This window comes from Coregonus lavaretus (genome assembly GCF_964263955.1).
Source record: "Coregonus lavaretus genome assembly, chromosome: 2".
Taxonomy (NCBI): domain Eukaryota; kingdom Metazoa; phylum Chordata; class Actinopteri; order Salmoniformes; family Salmonidae; genus Coregonus; species Coregonus lavaretus.
In genome coordinates, this window is record NC_139989.1 from 53559421 (window position 1) to 53578594 (window position 19174).

At 45.3% G+C, this 19174-nt stretch overlaps 1 protein-coding gene and 1 pseudogene across 2 annotated transcripts in view; one reads left to right on the forward strand and one right to left on the reverse strand.

Annotated features, from left to right (window-relative positions):
* The first annotated feature begins 763 nt into the window (after positions 1-763).
* On the forward strand, positions 764-2165 carry LOC311142949 (immediate early response gene 2 protein-like). Its single transcript, XM_084178715.1, has one exon. The coding sequence runs from the start codon at positions 870-872 to the stop codon at positions 1437-1439; it is 570 nt and encodes a 189-aa protein (XP_084034841.1). The 5' UTR covers positions 764-869; the 3' UTR covers positions 1440-2165.
* A 12298-nt stretch (positions 2166-14463) lies between these two features.
* Positions 14464-19174, reverse strand: part of LOC311139668 (voltage-dependent P/Q-type calcium channel subunit alpha-1A-like) — a 45004-nt pseudogene continuing 40293 nt past the window's right edge. Inside the window, exons 10-12 of the transcript in view lie at positions 16800-17016; positions 16197-16498; positions 14464-15243 (exon numbers count right to left, since the gene is read on the reverse strand). The product of the transcript in view is annotated as a voltage-dependent P/Q-type calcium channel subunit alpha-1A-like (transcript). The remainder of the gene's footprint in view (positions 15244-16196; positions 16499-16799; positions 17017-19174) is intronic.

Here is a 19174-nt window from a genome sequence, read left to right on the forward strand (position 1 = left end):
ATGTGGCACAAGAAAAACATGAAGATTCAAGAGTAAGTTATCAACACAGCTTTTCCCAGAAGAAAATCATTATATAATGGTTTTGATTGGTGGTCTTGACCTGATACCAGCAGCTAAATATAAGGCTGTTGAGGCATGGCTGTTAGCCTTAGAGCCATATCATTTTTGTTAAAAGGATTAATTAAAAACATTGGAACAGTCACAAATGTTAATTTTTCATTTAAACTTTCATTAGCCTATAGGCTAATCTATTTTGCAAGAGAGACATGTTCAAGATAGCAGCAGTCCACTTACACAAGAGAACTAAATGCAATTCCAAACCACTTAACAATAGATGCCACACACCGAACACACACACACACAATTAGCCTAGTGATACTGAGACGATGCAAAAATTAAATAGCACCAATATTTTATGAATGTAATTGGTTTCTCAGGTTTCTGGTTTCTCATTAGCCTATACAGTGTATGGACTGTTGACAGTAGTCAGAATTGCATTGATATTCGGTTGTTCAAATGACAAATTATGCAAACATAAATGTGGTACAAATAAACACAGCTTAAACATTTGTCTAGTCATAAATAGTTGTCTAAATATAGTGTAGGAGGCTACACGTTTTCCGCAGGTCTTGTGGGGCTTTTGGCATAGGGGAAGTAGGTGGAGCTCATGGAGGAACTTACACCTCTCATATGACAAAGAGCCACTGACGTCAGAGAAGTTATAATAAAGCGGCTTGTACAGGCACCTTTATGTCTTTATGTGTGTGAAGTTCAGAGAAGCTAGGCCCTAACGGTAAAGAAAAGTCAAAAGTTTTGGCAATCAAATTAACGAGTCTTTAAACGTTTTAAGATCAACAATAAGCAACAATATGGAGGTCAGCGCTGAGGCCAAGAGGATTATGGTCCAAGCTCTAGGCAAACTGTACAGCTCGCGCGCCCAGCGCGGGGGACACCGTCTCCATCGGAGCCTGCTGCTGACGCTCGTGATGCAGTCCGCCCGGGATATCTACCACGCATCGCAGGTCAGTTGTGAAACCACGACAGCAGCTGAGCTGGTCCAGCAAGAGTCACCGATGGAGGAAACAACTGGAGACCGTTTGGAGAGGGAGGTTTCCTCGTCTCCTTCTGGACTACCCGCGACCCCCCAGCCCCAGGAGAGTGCAGTATCCTCCGAGGACGAAACGAACTCACACCCGCTGCACTCCAGTGTAACAGCAGGTCGAGAAGACAAGGAGAACCGGGGCCCGTCGAGGCCTGACCGTAACGCCAGGAAGAGACGGGGCAAAGCCGCCGCGGAGCCCGACTTCCTCCCCTGCAAGAAAGCGAAAATGGAGCAAGGGAGAAATACGTTCATATTGAGCTCTGTGAATTGCTACGGTGTCGGTGGGGACTCCCTCGTCTCATCGGTACCCATATTAAGAGCAATTTCAGCATTTTGAAGCGACAATGAAGAGTTTGCTTTGATTTGGGTTCATAACTAAACTTTTGTGACCGAGCAGAAGGAATGCGCAATGCGCAAAACTATCCAGGTATGAGCTGGGAAGAGCGAGAGGAGGCCGCATATGCGTTAAGACACTATACAACGCTGTGGTCTCTAATGTTGGAAACGGGTCTGTCCCGGGAACTCAGTGGAGATTTCTCCCGAAACTTGGAGCTTGTTTTGTGAAAGATGGGACTGATCGTTAACGTAAAAGAGTTCCTGTTTTCCCGATGTGGCTTTCCCCGCTGGCGGACGGGAGACAGGAGAACATTGTTTGGTCTAATACTTTCTAGGGTTGGGCCTGTTCGAAAAGGACTGAATACAATACACGGCACAAGCCTAAACCGACGGAATAGTGCTGGTTACACGGACTTGTATAGCCTACACGTGCGCCATGGTGCTGAAAATACCTACTATTTGCTATTAATCACTGTTGTGGGTCCCAGTAATCCAAACATTTGGTCTATTACATAAACATAAACTGATCCGTGAACTGTTCTGAATGTGATGCATTCAAATTTATATTTTGTTAATTTGGAATTGTATGTTAATTGGATAAAACTGTGGAACTTTTCTTGCATACGAACCCACAATGAATTGTATCGACACTGATAACCAAAACTGTGAAACAAACCATTCCAATGACACTACCTCAGTTGTATTTATTAAAACGTTTTATAATGAACTTGAACTTTGTCTCGTTTCCTTTTAACTTGTTGTAGCCTTGTGGAAACTATTCATCATGACATGGGTGCCCACTGGGCACAAACTGGTTGAATCAACGTTGTTTCCACTTCATTTCAACCTTGAAAAATCTGTGTTTATATTGAATCTACGTGGAAAACTGATTGGATTCTTTTTTCACCCAACTTTTAACTTAAATCCTGATGACATGGTGACATTTTTGTTGAATTCACATTAGTTGACAACTCAACCAAATGTAAATAAAAACTAAATATTGAACTGACGTCTACCCAGTGGTTGGGCGGATGTGGGTGTGGTATGGAGTCCACGCCACTAAAGAAACAAGGGTAATAAGAATATTGTCCCATGGAGGAAACGTTGATGGGTGTGATGAGTCGGAAGCCCGCTGTGTCATTGCTATTCTCTCGCTCTTGCTCTCTCTCACACACACACACACTTTTGTTGTTGCCCTCTGAAAAATTGAGAGAGAGGGTCTATTGTGCCACCCTGGCAGCTGTGGAGTAGGGTCAGACATGGGGCACTGTTCTCCCAGTGGCATGCAGGTCACTCTGGGCATGTCTCTGCACGACTGGCCCCTGCTTCTGGACCAAGAATCTGGTCAGATAACCAGACAAAATACAGCGTGAACAACTGTGGGCCACTGAGCTCAAGTTTTGTTTTGAAATGGCATTAAGGGGCTGCTTTCCCTTTCTCACCTTCATGAGTGTTTACAAATTGGTGTTTGTGTGTGCACTGCTGGGGGCCGATTCCGAACCAAGTTAAGCACGTGTAAATGGAAAGTAATTCCCTACGTATGCACTTTTTTCTCTATGCTTATTCTGACCTTGAATTTAAGCAGGAGAATAGCATGGAGATCTAATAAACTAAGGTGTGGTGGAGGTGTGTTTGCAGATATGCTGTATTATGACCTTAACTTAATTCCCTCATAATTCCACCACCTTTATGTGCGAGGAAACCATAAATAAGCTCGAGCGAACCTGCCGGTTCCAAGTGGAAAAAACGTCTACTTTCTTTTTCCTATAGAAATATCAGCATTATCCATGCACTGTAATTTATTAATCGATACAGTATATTCGATATGTATTCAGACCCCTTGACTTTGTTCACATTTTGTTATGCTGGCATCCTTATTCTAAAATGGATGTTTTTTTTTAATTCCTCATCAATCTACACACATTACCACATAATGACAAAGCAATAACAGCTTTTTTTTTTTTTTTATGTTTGCAAATGTATACCCCCCCCCCCCCCCCCCCCCCCTCATTTACATAAGTATTCAGACCCTTTACTCAGTACTTGTTGAAGCACCTTCAGCAGCGATTACAGCCTCGAGCCTTCTTGGGGATGATGCTACAAGCTTGGCACACCTATATTTGGGGAGTTTCTCCCATTCTCTGCAGATCCTCTCAAGCTCTGTCAGGTTGGATGAGGAGCGTTGCTGCACAGCTATTTTCAGGTCTCTCCAGAGATGTTAGATCGGGTTCAAGTCCGGGCTCTGGCTGGGCCACTCAAGGACATTCAGAGACTTGTCCTGTTGGAAGGTGAACCTTCGCCCCAGTCTGAAGTCCTGAGCGCTTTGGAGCAGGTTTTCATCAAGGATCTCTCTGTACTTTTCTCAGTTAATCTTTCCCTCAATCCTGACTAGTCTCCCAGTCCCTACCACTGAAAAACATCCCGACAGCATGATGCTGCCACCACCATGCTTCACCTTAGGGATGGTGCCAGGTTCCTCCAGACGTGACGCTTGGCATTCAGCCCAAAGAGTTCAATCTTGGTTTCATCAGATCAGAGAATCTTGTTTCTCATGGTCTGAGAGTCCTTTAGGTGCCTTTTAGCAAACTCCAAGCGGGCTTTCATGTGCCTTTTACTGAGGAGTGGCTTCTGTCCGGCCACTCTACCATAAAGGCCTGATTGGTAGATTGCTGCAGAGATGCTTGTCCTTCTGGAAGGTTCTCCCATCTCCACAGAGGAACTCTAGAGCTCTGTCAGAGTGACCATCAGGTTCTTGGTCCCCTCCCTGTCCAAGGCCCTTCTCCCCCGATTGCTCAGTTTGGCCCGGCGGCCAGCTCTAGGAAGAGTCTTGGTGGTTCTAAACTGATTCCATTTAAGAATGATGGAGGCCACTGTGTTCTTGGGGACCTTCAATGCTGCATAAATATTTTGGTACCCTTCCCCAGATCTGTGCCTCGACACAATCCTGTCTCGGCTGTCTACGGACAATTCATTCGACCTCATGGCTTGGTTTTTGCACTGACATGCACTGTCAACTGTGGGACCTTATATAGACAGGTTTGTGCCTTTCCAAAGCATGTCCAATCAATTGAAGTTACCACAGGTAGACTCCAATCAAGTTGTACAAACATCTCAATGATGATCAATGGAAGCAGGATGCACCTGAGCTCAATTTAGAGTCTCAGAGCAAAGTGTCTGAATACTTATGTAAATAAGGTATTTCTGTTTTTTATTTGTAATACATTTGCAAACATTTCTAAAAACCTGTTATCGCTTTGTCATTATGGGGTATTGTGTGTAGATTGATGAGGGGAAAAAATGTGGGAAAAGGGAAAGGGTCTGAATACTTCCCGAATGCACTGTAAGAGCTGTTGATAAAAGCTAGGTAAATGAGGAATCCATTTGGAGAAGGGATTGTAATAAAAAAATATATGATTTTTCCTTATGATCCCTGGAGACGAATGTGAAACCAGTCATGTGGAAGCAAACTGAAAATCATATCAACATGACATGTATTGCTGCCCCTTTTCCACAGTTAAGTAGGCTATAAATAGCTGTACCATCATACATTTTTTTTAATGGATTAAATTTGGAGAACCAAACTATAGGCTTCTGTAGGGCCAAACCAGCCCAGTTGATGTATGCGCTTTAGAATGTTTTAATTATATGCCTGGGCTTTTCTCTGTTTTATTTTACAATTTTATCATGTTAAATATTAGCCACTATCGGGAGCCACCTTCAGTAATACCCACATACATTTATAACTGTCACTTTAGTGTTCAAGAAGGGGCTTAGCCCCTAAGATCCTCACAAACCTTTACAGATGCACAATTGAGAGCATTCTGTCGGGCTGTATCACCACCTGGTACGACAACTGCACCGCCGGCATCCACAGGGCTCTCCAGAGGTTGGTGCGGTCTGCCCAACATATCACCGGGGGCACACTGCCTGCCCTCCAGAACACCTACAGAACCCGATGTCACAGGAAGGCCAAAAAGATCATCAAGGGCATCAACCACCCAAGCCACGGCCTGTTCACCCCGCTATCTTCCAGAAGGCGAGGTCAGTACAGGTGCATCAAAGCTGGGACAGAGAGACTGAAAAACAGCTTCTATCTCAAGGCCATCAGACTGTTAAATAGCCATCGTTAGCCGGATACATTTTACATTTTTAGTCATTTAGCAGACACTCTTATCCAGAGCGACTTACAGTTTTAGTGAGTGCATAAATTTTTCATACCACCCGGTTACTCAACCCTGTACCTTAGAGGCTGCTGCCATATATACAGTGAGGGAAAAAAGTATTTGATCCCCTGCTGATTTTGTAAGTTTGCCAACTGACAAAGAAATGATCAGTCTATAATTTTAATGGTAGGTTTATTTGAACAGTAAGAGACAGAATAACAACAAAAAAATCCAGAAAAATGCATGTCAAAAATGTTATAAATTAAGTATTTATAATAATAAGTGTTTGACCCCCTCTCAATCAGAAAGATTTCTGGCTCCCAGGTGTCTTTTATACAGGTAACGAGCTGAGATTAGGAGCATGCTCTTAAAGGGAGTGCTCCTTATCTCAGTTTGTTACCTGTATAAAAGACACCTGTCCACAGAAGCAATCAATCAATCAGATTCCATACTCTCCACCATGGCCAAGACCAAAGAGCTCTCCAAGGATGTCAGGGACAAGATTGTAGACCTACACAAGGCTGGAATGGGCTACAAGACCATTGCCAAGCAGCTTGGTGAGAAGGTGACAACAGTTGGTGTGATTATTCGCAAATGGAAGAAACACAAAATAACTGTAAATCTCCCTCGGCCTGGGGCTCCATGCAAGATCTCACCTCGTGGAGTTGCAATGATCATGAGAACGGTGAGGAATCAGCCCAGAACTACACGGGAGGATCTTGTCAATGATCTCAAGGCAGCTGGGACCATAGTCACCAAGAAAACAATTGGTAACACACTACGCCGTGAAGGACTGAAATCCTGCAGTGCCCGCAAGGTCCCCCTTCTCAAGAAAGCACATATACAGTGGGGAGAACAAGTATTTGATACACTGCCGATTTTGCAGGTTTTCCTACTTACAAAGCATGTAGAGGTCTGTAATTTTTATCATAGGTACACTTCAACTGTGAGAGACGGAATCTAAAACAAAAATCCAGAAAATCACATTGTATGATTTTTAAGTAATTAATTTGCATTTTATTGCATGACATAAGTATTTGATACATCAGAAAAGCAGAACTTAATATTTGGTACAGAAACCTTTGTTTGCAATTACAGAGATCATACGTTTCCTGTAGGTCTTGACCAGGTTTGCACACACTGCAGCAGGGATTTTGGCCCACTCCTCCATACAGACCTTCTCCAGATCCTTCAGGTTTCGGAGCTGTCGCTGGGCAATACGGACTTTCAGCTCCCTCCAGAGATGTTCTATTGGGTTCAGGTCTGGAGACTGGCTAGGCCACTCCAGGACCTTGAGATGCTTCTTACGGAGCCACTCCTTAGTTGCCCTGGCTGTGTGTTTCGGGTCGTTGTCATGCTGGAAGATCCAGCCACGACCCATCTTCAATGCTCTTACTGAGGGAAGGAGGTTGTTGGCCAAGATCTCGCGATACATGGCCCCATCCATCCTCCCCTCAATACGGTGCAGTCGTCCTGTCCCCTTTTCAGAAAAGCATCCCCAAAGAATGATGTTTCCATCTCCATGCTTCACGGTTGTGATGGTGTTCTTGGGGTTGTACTCATCCTTCTTCTTCCTCCAAACACGGCGAGTGGAGTTTAGACCAAAAAGCTATATTTTTGTCTCATCAGACCACATGACCTTATCCCATTCCTCCTCTGGATCATCCAGATGGTCATTGGCAAACTTCAGACGGGCCTGGACATGCGCTGGCTTAAGCAGGGGGACCTTGCGTGCGCTGCAGGATTTTAATCCATGACGGCGTAGTGTGTTAATAATGGTTTTCTTTGAGACTGTGGTCCCAGCTCTCTTCAGGTCATTGACCAGGTCCTGCTGTGTAGTTCTGGGCCGATCCCTCACCTTCCTCATGATCATTGATGCCCCACGAGGTGAGATCTTGCATGGAGCCCCAGACCAAGGGTGATTGACCGTCATCTTGAACTTCTTCCATTTTCTAATAATTGCGCCAACAGTTGTTGCCTTCTCACCAAGCTGCTTGCCTATTGTCCTGTAGCCCATCTCAGCCTTGTGCAGGTCTACAATTTTATCCCTGATGTCCTTACACAGCTCTCTGGTCTTGGCCATTGTGGAGAGGTTGGAGTCTGTTTGATTGAGTGTGTGGACAGGTGTCTTTTATACAGGTAACGAGTTCAAACAGGTGCAGTTAATACAGGTAATGAGTAGAGAACAGGAGGGCTTCTTAAAGAAAACCTAACACGTCTGTGAGAGCCGGAATTCTTACTGGTTGGTAGGTGATCAAATACTTATGTCATGCAATAAAATGCAAATTAATTACTTAAAAATCATACAATGTGATTTTCTGGATTTTTGTTTTAGATTCCGTCTCTCACAGTTGAAGTGTACCTATGATAAAAATTACAGACCTCTACATGCTTTGTAAGTAGGAAAACCTGCAAAATCGGCAGTGTATCAAATACTTGTTCTCCCCACTGTACATGCCCGTCTGAAGTTTGCCAATGAACATCTGAATGATTCAGAGGAGAACTGGGTGAAAGTGTTGTGGTCAGATGAGACCAAAATGGAGCTCTTTGGCATCAACTCAACTCGCCGTGTTTGGAGGAGGAGGAATGCTGCCTATGACCCCAAGAACACCATCCCCACCGTCAAACATGGAGGTGGAAACATTATGCTTTGGGGGTGTTTTTCTTCTAAGGGGACAGGACAACTTTAACGCATCAAAGGGACGATGGACGGGGCCATGTACCGTCAAATCTTGGTTGAGAACCTCCTTCCCTCAGCCAGGGCATTGAAAATGGGTCGTGGATGGGTATTCCAGCATGACAATGACCCCAAAAACACGGCCAAGGCAACAAAGGAGTGGCTCAAGAAGAAGCACATTAAGGTCCTGGAGTGGCCTAGCCAGTCTCCAGACCTTAATCCCATAGAAAATCTGTGGAGGGAGCTGAAGGTTCAAGTTGCCAAACGTCAGCCTCGAAACCTTAATGACTTGGAGAAGATCTGCAAAGAGGAGTGGAACAAAATCCCTCCTGAGATGTGTGCAAACCTGGTGGCCAACTACAAGAAACGTCTGACCTCTGTGATTGCCAACAAGGGTTTTGCCACCAAGTACTAAGTCATGTTTTGCAGAGGGGTCAAATACTTATTTCCCTCATTAAAATGCAAATCAATTTATAACATTTTTGACATGCGTTTTTCTGGATTTTTTTGTTGTTATTCTGTCTCTCACTGTTCAAATAAACATACCATTAAAATTATAGACTGATCATTTCTTTGTCAGTGGGCAAACGTACAAAATCAGCAGGGGATCAAATACTTTTTTCCCTCACTGTACATAGACATGGAATCACTGGCCACTTTAATAATGGAACACTAGTCACTTTAATAATGTTTACATACTGCTTTACTCATCTCATATGTATATACTGTGTTCTATTCTACTGTATTTTAGTCAATGCCACTCCGACATTGCTCGTCCTAATAGTTATATATTTCTTAATTCCATTATTTTACTTTTAGATTTGTGTATATTGTTGTGAATTGTTAGATAAAAATGCACTGTTGGAGCTAGGAAAACAAGCATTTCGCTACACCCACAATAACATCTGCTAAAACTGTGTACGTGACCAATAAAAGTTGATTTGATTTGATTTGAAAGGTGTGCGTAGGAAAGGCATACATTTCCTAAATCAGAATCGGCCCCTTGGAGAGTAGGCTATACTAGCACATGAAGTGTGAACAATGTTGTTTCATCTGCCTTCCATCCTAGCTGTGTGTTTGGTCTGGCCTGGGTATGGAGGGAGTAGGGGAGAGAAATGAAGGAGAGAGGGAGGGGGAGGGAGAGAACGGGGGAAATAGAGGGGGACAGGGTACAGAAAGTGGAGCTGGCAGCAGAATGCGGGGGAGGATAGAGGATGTGTGTGTGGGATAAAGTATTAGGGGGGTTATATATAGAACAGACATTAGAACAGGACACCTCACACACATCCGCCTGGCTCACATCTGGCCAACAGGCAGCGCCAGGAAAAGGGTTGAGGGAAGGATATGGGGCGATGGGGGAGCAGAGAGAGGTCGGTTGAGGGAAAGAATGTGGTGGGCTTAGGGAAGGGGGGAGTTGTGGAGGGGAGGAGAGGTGTGGAATGTGACATGCGGCAGCAATCTGATCTGAAGCTGTCCTCTCCAAAGTATACAGAACACACAGGGCAGGCAGGGGGGACACTAGAAACAGACTAGAACACAGAGGGCAGGCAGGGGGAACACTAGAAACAGACTAGAACACAGAGGGCAGGCAGGGGGAACACTAGAAACAGACTAGAACACACAGGGCAGGCAGGGGGAACACTAGAAACAGAACAGAACACACAGGGCAGGCAGGGGGAACACTAGAAACAGAACAGAACACACCCCACTGGGCACACATTGGTTGAATCAACTTTGTTTCCATGTCATTTCAATGAAATTACGTTGGAATTGAGGTTGAATTGAAATCTGTTCCCAGTGGGACAGGGCAGGCAGGGGGAACACTAGAAACAGACACCTTAATTACACTCCTAAATGCGCATACACACACACTACCTTACACACAACAACACACTCTGTTACACATCAAATGCCTCTACTTCTCCAAATCTATAACCCCAACGCAAACTCACTCTCATTCTCACTATAATACACTCTATCAGTCAAACACACACACACATTCAAGCATACACTAGCACCAACACACACAGAAAAAATAAACAAGAGTCTCTCCAGACCAACAGTGTGCATTCTCTCTGGTTTTTATTCATTATGAAGAATTCTGTCTGGAATTACAAAATGCACTGGTAGAAATAGCGGTGAGATAGGTTGAGAGTGTGAGAGATAAGAGTGAGAGAGACAGAGTAAGAGAGAAATAGAGAGGGAGTGAGCGAGAGACAAAAGACCCCACAGCCAGAGTTTTAAGGGTTACATCATCAGATTTGGCTATCTCCTGACCCCACCCAAAAGTAGGCAGGGATATCTCTCCATGTCTTTTTACTGGATTCTCTTCTTTAAAACAGGAGTTCTCTTTTTTTTTGTAGTGTCCTGAACATGGTTGTGTAGTGTCTCACCTCCATGTTTGCAGGTAACAGCTGGCAACATAAAGAAACAAACCAACTTTGATTCTCAACAAAGTCATCACGTCGCTCTTTTGACATGTTCTTTTTTAAATATATTTTTTAAAACCTTTTTTGTTCTCAAAAATAGAAGGAAAAAGGAACCGTTGCTTAGTAACAACATCTATCTATATTTATATATTTATCTGAATTCATATTCTTCTTTTTTTTTATTCCTGAAGATGACTGTTCACCCACGGTGTGGCATGCACATAGCACATGCAGTTATGGAAGTAGATATTTTCCCTTTTTTTGGTCTTTTTTTGGTATTTAAAATGCTTTTATTTCTCTTTTTTTTCCATAGCGGCTCATACATTGCTTTTTGAAGTAACGGTGGGGTTATTTAACATATGTGTTGTTAGTGGATGGTTGGTCAGTATAGGACACAATGACAGTGAATGTTAGGGCCTCTCATAGTTTCATTTGGAAGGTGGTTGACATCTTATCTCATCTTGCACACAGCCACACAAACACTTGCTCACAAACACAGGCTAACTCACACACACACACAAACACTCACCAACTCAAATGTCATCACTGTGCTTTGACAAAATATTCAAAGCAAATAAACAAATTAAATGAAATATCTAACGAAAACAGCCTGCTATTGATGTACACACACATTGAACATACACACACATTCTTGCTATAAAAGAACGCATGCATACACAGACACACACGCACACACACGCCATACACACACACACACACACACACACACTTGCTACAGCCAGGAGCTACATGCTGAGAGTGTATCTGTGTATTTCTATCTTATCTGTGTTGTGATGTGACTTATACACATCTATGACATTCCTACATTAGATGAACACTGTAAAGGCAATGTGCCTGTGCACTTTCTGGTCAAAGTGTGGTACATAGAATCATGGGATATGTCGTTACAGTACATCAGAATACAGATATGTGCAGATCTAACTGCGCTATATCTATGGCAGCAGTGAACAAACACTGTTACCTGACGTGAATGGTTTTGACATGGGGTGTAATAATAATAATAATAATAATAATAATAATAATAATAATAATAATAATAATAATAATAATAATAATAATAATAATAATGACATAATTATAATAAATGAATGGTTCACTATGGCAATCCCTAACGTCCGGCAACTGTGAGAGAGAGACTGTATGGACAGCGGTGGGTATTAGGGTGGATGTTAGGTTGAGGCACACAAAGACACACAAAAAAGAGAATAGGGCGACACAGGACACAGAGGTTTGGCAGAAAAGACCCAGTCATTGTTTCTCCCATGCATTTTCATGTCCTGTGCATTTTTGATTGGCTGTGTTACATGTCCTGAACACAAAGGAGGTGCTCCACCAGTGACAGACAACACTTAAACCTTATACTCCCAGTTACAGAAAGATATGAAAACATTGGAATCAGACAGTCAAAAGAGAAGGGGTGATACAATGTACAATGATGCAATAGGACAGGGCTGTAATGTATTGCATACAGTGCCACCTAGAGGGCCAAACTGGTAGAGGAGCTCTGTCTCTTATTACTGATTAATTTGGGCTGCTTTAGTCTGTAGACCCCGTTACCTTAGCAAGAGCGACCATTTAGCTGCCCTATAGTTACCCAAATGCTTAACATATGTAAACAACTGTCCGATGAACAAGTATGCAGGTCAGATACATGATTTCCTGTATGACTTTTGACATTAGAAGGCTGTCAACTCAAAGAACGCTCCTATGCCTATTTTATTATTAAGTTCCTTTCCCCTTCCCCACCTTATTACACTGTATCAGAGTCATTACTATGATTACTCCTGTTCCCACAATGCACCTCTCTGACAAAGCTCCGCCCACCAGCCGAACCAGTGGACCACCAGCCGGACAGAATGTCTCACTAGACAAAGATGGTGACGCGCCGAGCACAACCGATTCGAAAGTAAACAAACAAATACAAAACTAAAATTATTCTCTCTCACAAGCATGAACATCGTCATCATCATCATCATCATCATCATCATTATCACAATCATATTCATCATTATTGTTAGTATTGTTATCAGTATCTATAGAACCATTATCACTATTCATAACAAATAAACGAAAGATGAAGAGGGTCCCCTCCTTTCATCTGCCTTTCTCTCTCTCTCTCTCTCTCTCTCTCTCTCTCTCTCTCTCTCTCTCTCTCTCTCTCTCTCTCTCTCTCTTTATCGCTCTTTCAAACACTAACACTGGAAGACTAGAGACGTATCTCTGGTTTGAATGAGGCTATGTGTCAGCTGATGAAGAGCCTATAAGGATCATGGAGCTTGCTTGTAACTTCCTCCCCCAATTTCAACTCCCTGTTAATATGAACCCAGAATATGTGGGGTCTGCGTTTTCTTACTTTCCTGCCTTCTTTCCTTCCATGAAATAAAAGTAGGCCTAGTAACAAAATATCTACTTCCTTGAAAATGATTGTGCAATCTCAGCCACATCAACAGTTATAATTTGGCACAGAGCATTTCAATAAGAACAAAGTGGGAAATAGATCATCCTGTCCCTCCACATAAAAAAGTATTGGACCTTCTTCTTCTCTTCCTCATCGCCACATCTCTCCATCCATCCTAACTATCCTGATTATACCTCCAGAACAGGAAGAGAGAGAGAGAGGGACACCTCAGGGAGAAGAGCAAGAGAAACAAAGGCATTACAGGAAAAGGAGAGAACCCCACAGACTAATATAGAACGGACCAAGGAATAGTTTCCCCCCACATTACACTAGTTTCTCTTTGTTATCAGTATTTTTTGTATCCATCATGCAGGATTCCACAGGTTTTTAAACTCTGCAAGTTCCAACGAAGCTGAGCGGGTGCAACAGAAGAATCAAGCTTCAATGTTTCGAAGAAGAAGAGGAAGAGGAAAAATAAGAAGAAGAAGAAGCGGAAGAGGAAGCAGCCGCAGGAGTAGAAGAAGAAATACTGAAGAAAATGTTTGTTTTTTAGTATCATCCACTTTTTACTGTTTCTTCTCTACTGGGTTGGGGCGGAATCTTTTGTTTGGGTTGGGGGGTTGTAATGGATAGATTCCTCCTACATAACCCCCTCTCTCCTTCAGAGTTAGGGTGTGTCCCCCCGTGTCCCCCACACACACTCAGGTGGAAGGCTCATCGTCACTGATGTCATTATTAACAGTAAACACAGATGATAAAACTCATCAATATCTCCCCGTCATTGGGGTTGGTGGTGGTTTCTGCAACTAACGCAACCCCACTTAGTTCTGAAAAGCAAAAAACGTGGTTGTTCTCCGCAATATCAACGTTTTTTGCGTTGATTATGTGATGATGTCTTGGTCGTTGTGGCGGTTTTTAATTTTGTTTCCAGTAGCATCCAGTAGCATCACCCCCCCTTAACATTTTGAATTTTTGTCTCCTTGCATCCGGTGAGCTGGGTTCCATAGTTTTTGGAGGAGGAATTGGTTTGTCCTCCATACCCCGTTTACTAGTTTCCACTCCTCCTTCAGTGGTCCTCCTCCTCATCCCTCTATCCCAAAAAACCCTTTCTCACTCCCTCCATCCCTGGGAAACACTGAGCAGCAGAGGAAACAAAAAGAAAAACAAACAGAAAGAAGGAAAGAAAGAAAGAAAGAAAGAATCATGCCTTGGTTTCCCCTGTCTCATGGCGGTCAGTGCTCTGGCTGTGTGTTTTCCTGGGCTGGGAGGTAGGGACTGATAACTCAGACAGTGTGGTTGAGCCCTCCCTCCATCCATCCCTCCATGGTCCCCAGAGGCTAGCATCTGTTGTCATCCGTGTTGTTGTAGGGTTCGTGCAGGCCTTTCGTGCGGGGCCCTCTGGGCTGGGGAGGGGGGACCTTGTGGGGCCCGGGGTGGGTGGGGCCGTGGTGATGTTGCGAGGAGGGGGAGGAGGCGCGGTACCCGTTGGGGAGGCGTCGAGGGGGAGGAGGCTGCTGCCCTTGGGGGATGGGGGTGGTGTTGGGTGGGGGCGCGTGGTGTGAAGTCCTCGGCGAGGTGCGGGAGTGGGGGTTGTTGGGGTGGGGGTTGTTGGGGTGCGGGTTGATAGGGTGCTGCTGTGGGGTTGGGGGATGGTTTTGCGGGGGCAGAGTGGGGTGGTTGAGGGGGTGAGGGTTGTGAGGGTTGCCCTGCGTGGGGCTCTGCTCGTAGGCAGGCGGTTCGTGGTGCTCACGGTCGTAATCCTGGTAGTCCTGGTTGTAGAAGCAGCCGTCGCCCTCCAGCGACCCACTCTCTCCTCCTCCTCCTCCATCCCCCCAGCGGGGAGGGGGGTGGCGGGCCTGGCGGGGTGAGCCATGGTGTGGCGGGGGAGGTCCTTGGGGGGGCTCGGGGGAAAAGCGGTGAGGGGCGGGGGCGGGGGCGGGATTGCGCCCCTGGGGCTGGGCTCCGGGAGGTGTGGCCATAGCTTTACGGACAACGGGAGAGTAGGTGACATGTGGGCGGGGCGTTGCCGGGGTCTGGGGGAGTTGCCGACGGCCTCGTCTCGGGGTACTGGTCCCCGAGGTGGAGGGGGCGGGACTTTCGCTCACCGAACTACTGCCCTACACGAACATTGAAGGCAAATAAAAAAAGAACCACAAAATTAACGACGACACGAACAGAGAGAGGGAGAAGAGATAGAGGGAGGAAGAGAGAGAGGGAGGAAGAGAGAGAGGGAGGGAGGGGGGAGAGAGATAGGTAGGAAGAGAGAGAGGGGGAGGGAGGGGAAAGAAAGGGAGAGAGAAGAAGAGGGAAAGAGATAAAGACAAGGAGAGATAGATCAAGAGAGAGGGAGAGAAAGAACAACAGACAATAACAACAAGAACAACAACAGCAACGAGAAGAAGAAGAAGAAGAAGAAGAAGAAGAAGAAGAAGAAGAAGAAGAAGAAGAAGAAGAAGAAGAAGAAGAAGAAGAAGAAGAAGAAGAAGAAGAAGAAGAAGAAGAAGAGCAATCAGGAGCGTGTGAGGGGAAGGAAGGATGGCGGAAAAGAAAGACATAAAAAGCAACAAAGAAAGAGAAGAGATATATAGAAAATGATGGGAGTCAGCATACACCGTAGAAAACAGAGAAAAGCGATGAGTCGCGAAGAATAAAGAGAGGACACAAAAACAACAGGAGAAAAGAAAAGAAGAGATCAGATCTGACACAGTAGGCATCAAAACGGTGATTGCGAAGATACCCACAATGCACTCTTTCAGTGTTGTTGCCTTGTTCAGCACACATGTCTGTCTCTTATCTGAATCTAGGTTGTAAACCTATCACCTCTGTGTGTAAGTGTGTGTCTAAACTGCTGAATCCTATAAACAAACTTCTGATCTTTCAAAGTTTTGTTAGTTCATGAATAGACAATGTATGGAAGTGTCAAAAAGGGAAACATAAGAGACAGTCAGCCGCCTAAAGGTATTTAGGCCAAGGAGATGGGGGAGACACTCAAGGCAGAACTCAAAGGAGAACCTGAGGCTAAAATAGTTAGGAAGGTGGTTCAATGTTGACACGCATCATAGAAGCCCACCTGTCTGTGTGTCATGCACTCTCTGCCCTCGCTGGGTGACCGTGACCAGCGACGGTCGTGCTCCCTGTCCCGATCGTGGTCTCTGTCTCCTCGGGGCTGTCTGTGACCACTGTGCTCTCCCCCCCGGTCAGCGCGGTCTGGTGTGTAGCGCTCCTTATCCACAGAGCCGCTGTGATGGTGGTGGTGATGGTGGTGGTGTTTGCGGTCTTTCTGCCGACCGCGGTCTCTGTCGCGGTCACGGTCCTTCTCCTTGGGTGGCAGGTCACCTGACTGAGTGGTGGTGCTCAGGTCTGTGCCCAGTCCTGCCGGGACGGAGGCCAGTTAGTGTTGTCGTCATGGTATCACTAGTGTCTTTGTAACCATGACAACATGACAACATAAAACACACTATGACACAGCAGCAACTCAGGGAACAAAGCATGTTCTCCTCACACACTCTATGACTCACACACATACTGAACCCTTCCCGACCAACACACGCACGCACGCATGCGCACACACACACACACGCACGCACGCACACACACACACACACACACACACACACACACACACACACACACACACACACACACACACACACACACTCATTCTGTCTCTGACCTGTATCTGCGTCTGTATATCGACACAGTGACCGCTCGGAGGCCCGGTGGCTTCGGTCACGGCGTCGGTGGCTGTGCCTCGGTGCTCCGCCCTCCTCAGGGATGACACGATCCATTGCATAATCATTGGCCCCTCCCCTTTCCCTCTGGCCCCTCCCAGATCGACTGTGACCAAGGGAGGAGGCTGAGCGCTTCATAGGACTATTATCTGTTATAGTCTGATAGAGGGGGATGGAGAGAGAGAGAGAGAGAGAGAGAGAGAGAGAGAGAGAGAGAGAGAGAGAGAGAGAGAGAGAGAGGATAGGGATGATGGGAGAGTGAGACAGATAGAAAAAGAGTAGTAACACAGCAGGCTTCTTGGGTTTACTTTCCTCGTGTCTCCATTCTATAGTCTTCAGAACAGATATAATGGGGAAATGGAGGGATGTAGACTTTCTTGTCGACTTGTTAGTGTGTGTGTGTGTTTGTGTGTGTATATACACTGTATAGTTGTTTACCTGACTTTTACGTGTGTGCTTGTGTGTGTTTCTACATTCCTACCATATACAGTATAACCTTGTAGAGGTGGGCACCAGGTAACCCATGACAACCCCCCCCCCATACTGTTCCACACACATCCCTGTATTAGTATCATATATACATCATGCTGCCTCAGGCAGAGAGCGAGAGAAAGAGACTGAGAGAGAGAGAGAGAGAGAGAGAGAGAGAGAGAGAGAGAGAGAGAGAGAGAGAGAGAGAGAGAGAGAGAGAGAGAGAGAGAGAGAGAGAGAGAGAGAGAGAAATAGAAAGAGAGAGAGAGAGAGCGAGAAAGAGAAAGAGAGAGAGAGAGAGCGAGAAAGAGAGAGAGAGAAAGAGAGAGAGAGAGAGAGAGAGAGAGAGAGAAAGAGAAAGAGAGAGTGAGCGAGAAAGAGAAAGAGAGAAAGAGAGAGAGAGAGAAAGAGAGAGAGAGAAAGAGAGAGAGAGAGCGCGAGAAAGAGAAAGAGAGAGAGAAAGAGAGAGAGAGAGATAGAAAGAGAAAGAGAGAGTGAGCGAGAAAGAGAAAGAGAGAAAGAGAGAGAGAGAGAGAGAGAGAGAGAGAGAGAGAGAGAGAGAGAGAGAGAGAGAGAGAGAGAAAAGAGGAAGAAGACAAACAACAGTAAAAGTAAGAAGAAAGGGAGATAAGAGGGAGGTAAAAGCCATGCCTGACATGCATCCAGGAATTTATCTGGAAAGATAGGTCAGTTTCTCCTCATCCCCCCAAAAGACTAACCCACCCCATCCCCTCCCAATCCCTCCCCAAAAATGATAACACAATCCAGGCTGCGCACAAGGCTCTGCCAGCCCCCTCTGTGTCAGCGTGCCTCCCTTCAGCCATGCAGGCACATAGGAGCTGTCCCGAGTCCTCCGCCCCTCTCAGGAGCTCTCTTACTGGGGCACGGGGAGCAGCTCTGGCCCCCTAGGGCTGCTGGACACCAGGACAGTGCCTACAATGCTACTGGTACATGAGCAGCAGGAAGAGCAGCAGGAAGAGAGAGAGACAGAGAGAGGGTGCAGAGTCTGCCAATCCCAAATCAACACCTAGACCCCACCCCCTTGGCACTTGCCTGGTGAATGTGATTATGCGAGGTCAGGATGTTGGAACAGGGCTAATTTACACTTACCTCTCCAATCCTTGTGCCAAGGTGTAAGTAATATGGCAAAAATCCATCTAGCCTATCAGAGGGCAAGGTGGAGCTATTACCATACTGCTTATATTTTGCATATACACTGAGTATACAAAACGGTTCTTTCCATAACATAGACTGACCAAGTGAAAGCTATGATCCCTTACTGATGTCACTTGTTAAATCCACATCAATCAGTGTAGATGAAGGGGAGGAGACAGGTTAAAAGATTTGAAAGCCTTGAAACAATTGAGACATGGATTGTGTATGTGTGCCATTCAAAGTGTATATGGGTTAGACAAAAGATGTAAGTGCCTTTGAACGGGGTATGGTAGTAGGTGCCAGGCGCACCAGTTTGGGTCAAGAACTGTGGGGTGCAAAAAGGGGGGTGCAACTCAATATTAGGAAGGTGTTCCCAGTGCCGACCCGTCATTCAGGGCAGGTGGGGCAGAGCCTGCTATTCAGTGGAGAGGGTGTGTGGTCCAAGTCTGGGTTTAAGGGTCTCTTTTCCAAGTTTAAAGGATAAACATTCACAAGTAACCCCATGGGCCAGAAAAGGTTGAATACATTGGCCATGCTGTCAATCCAGCATGATTTCTGCCATGTTCAAAATAAATCTCAGACTTCAGTGAGTTCAAAACAACTGGGAAAATACATTTTGAACGGTCATCCAACTCAGAATTCCAAGTCGGGAATTCGGGCCTCTTTCTAGAGCTCCAACCTGAAGATCACT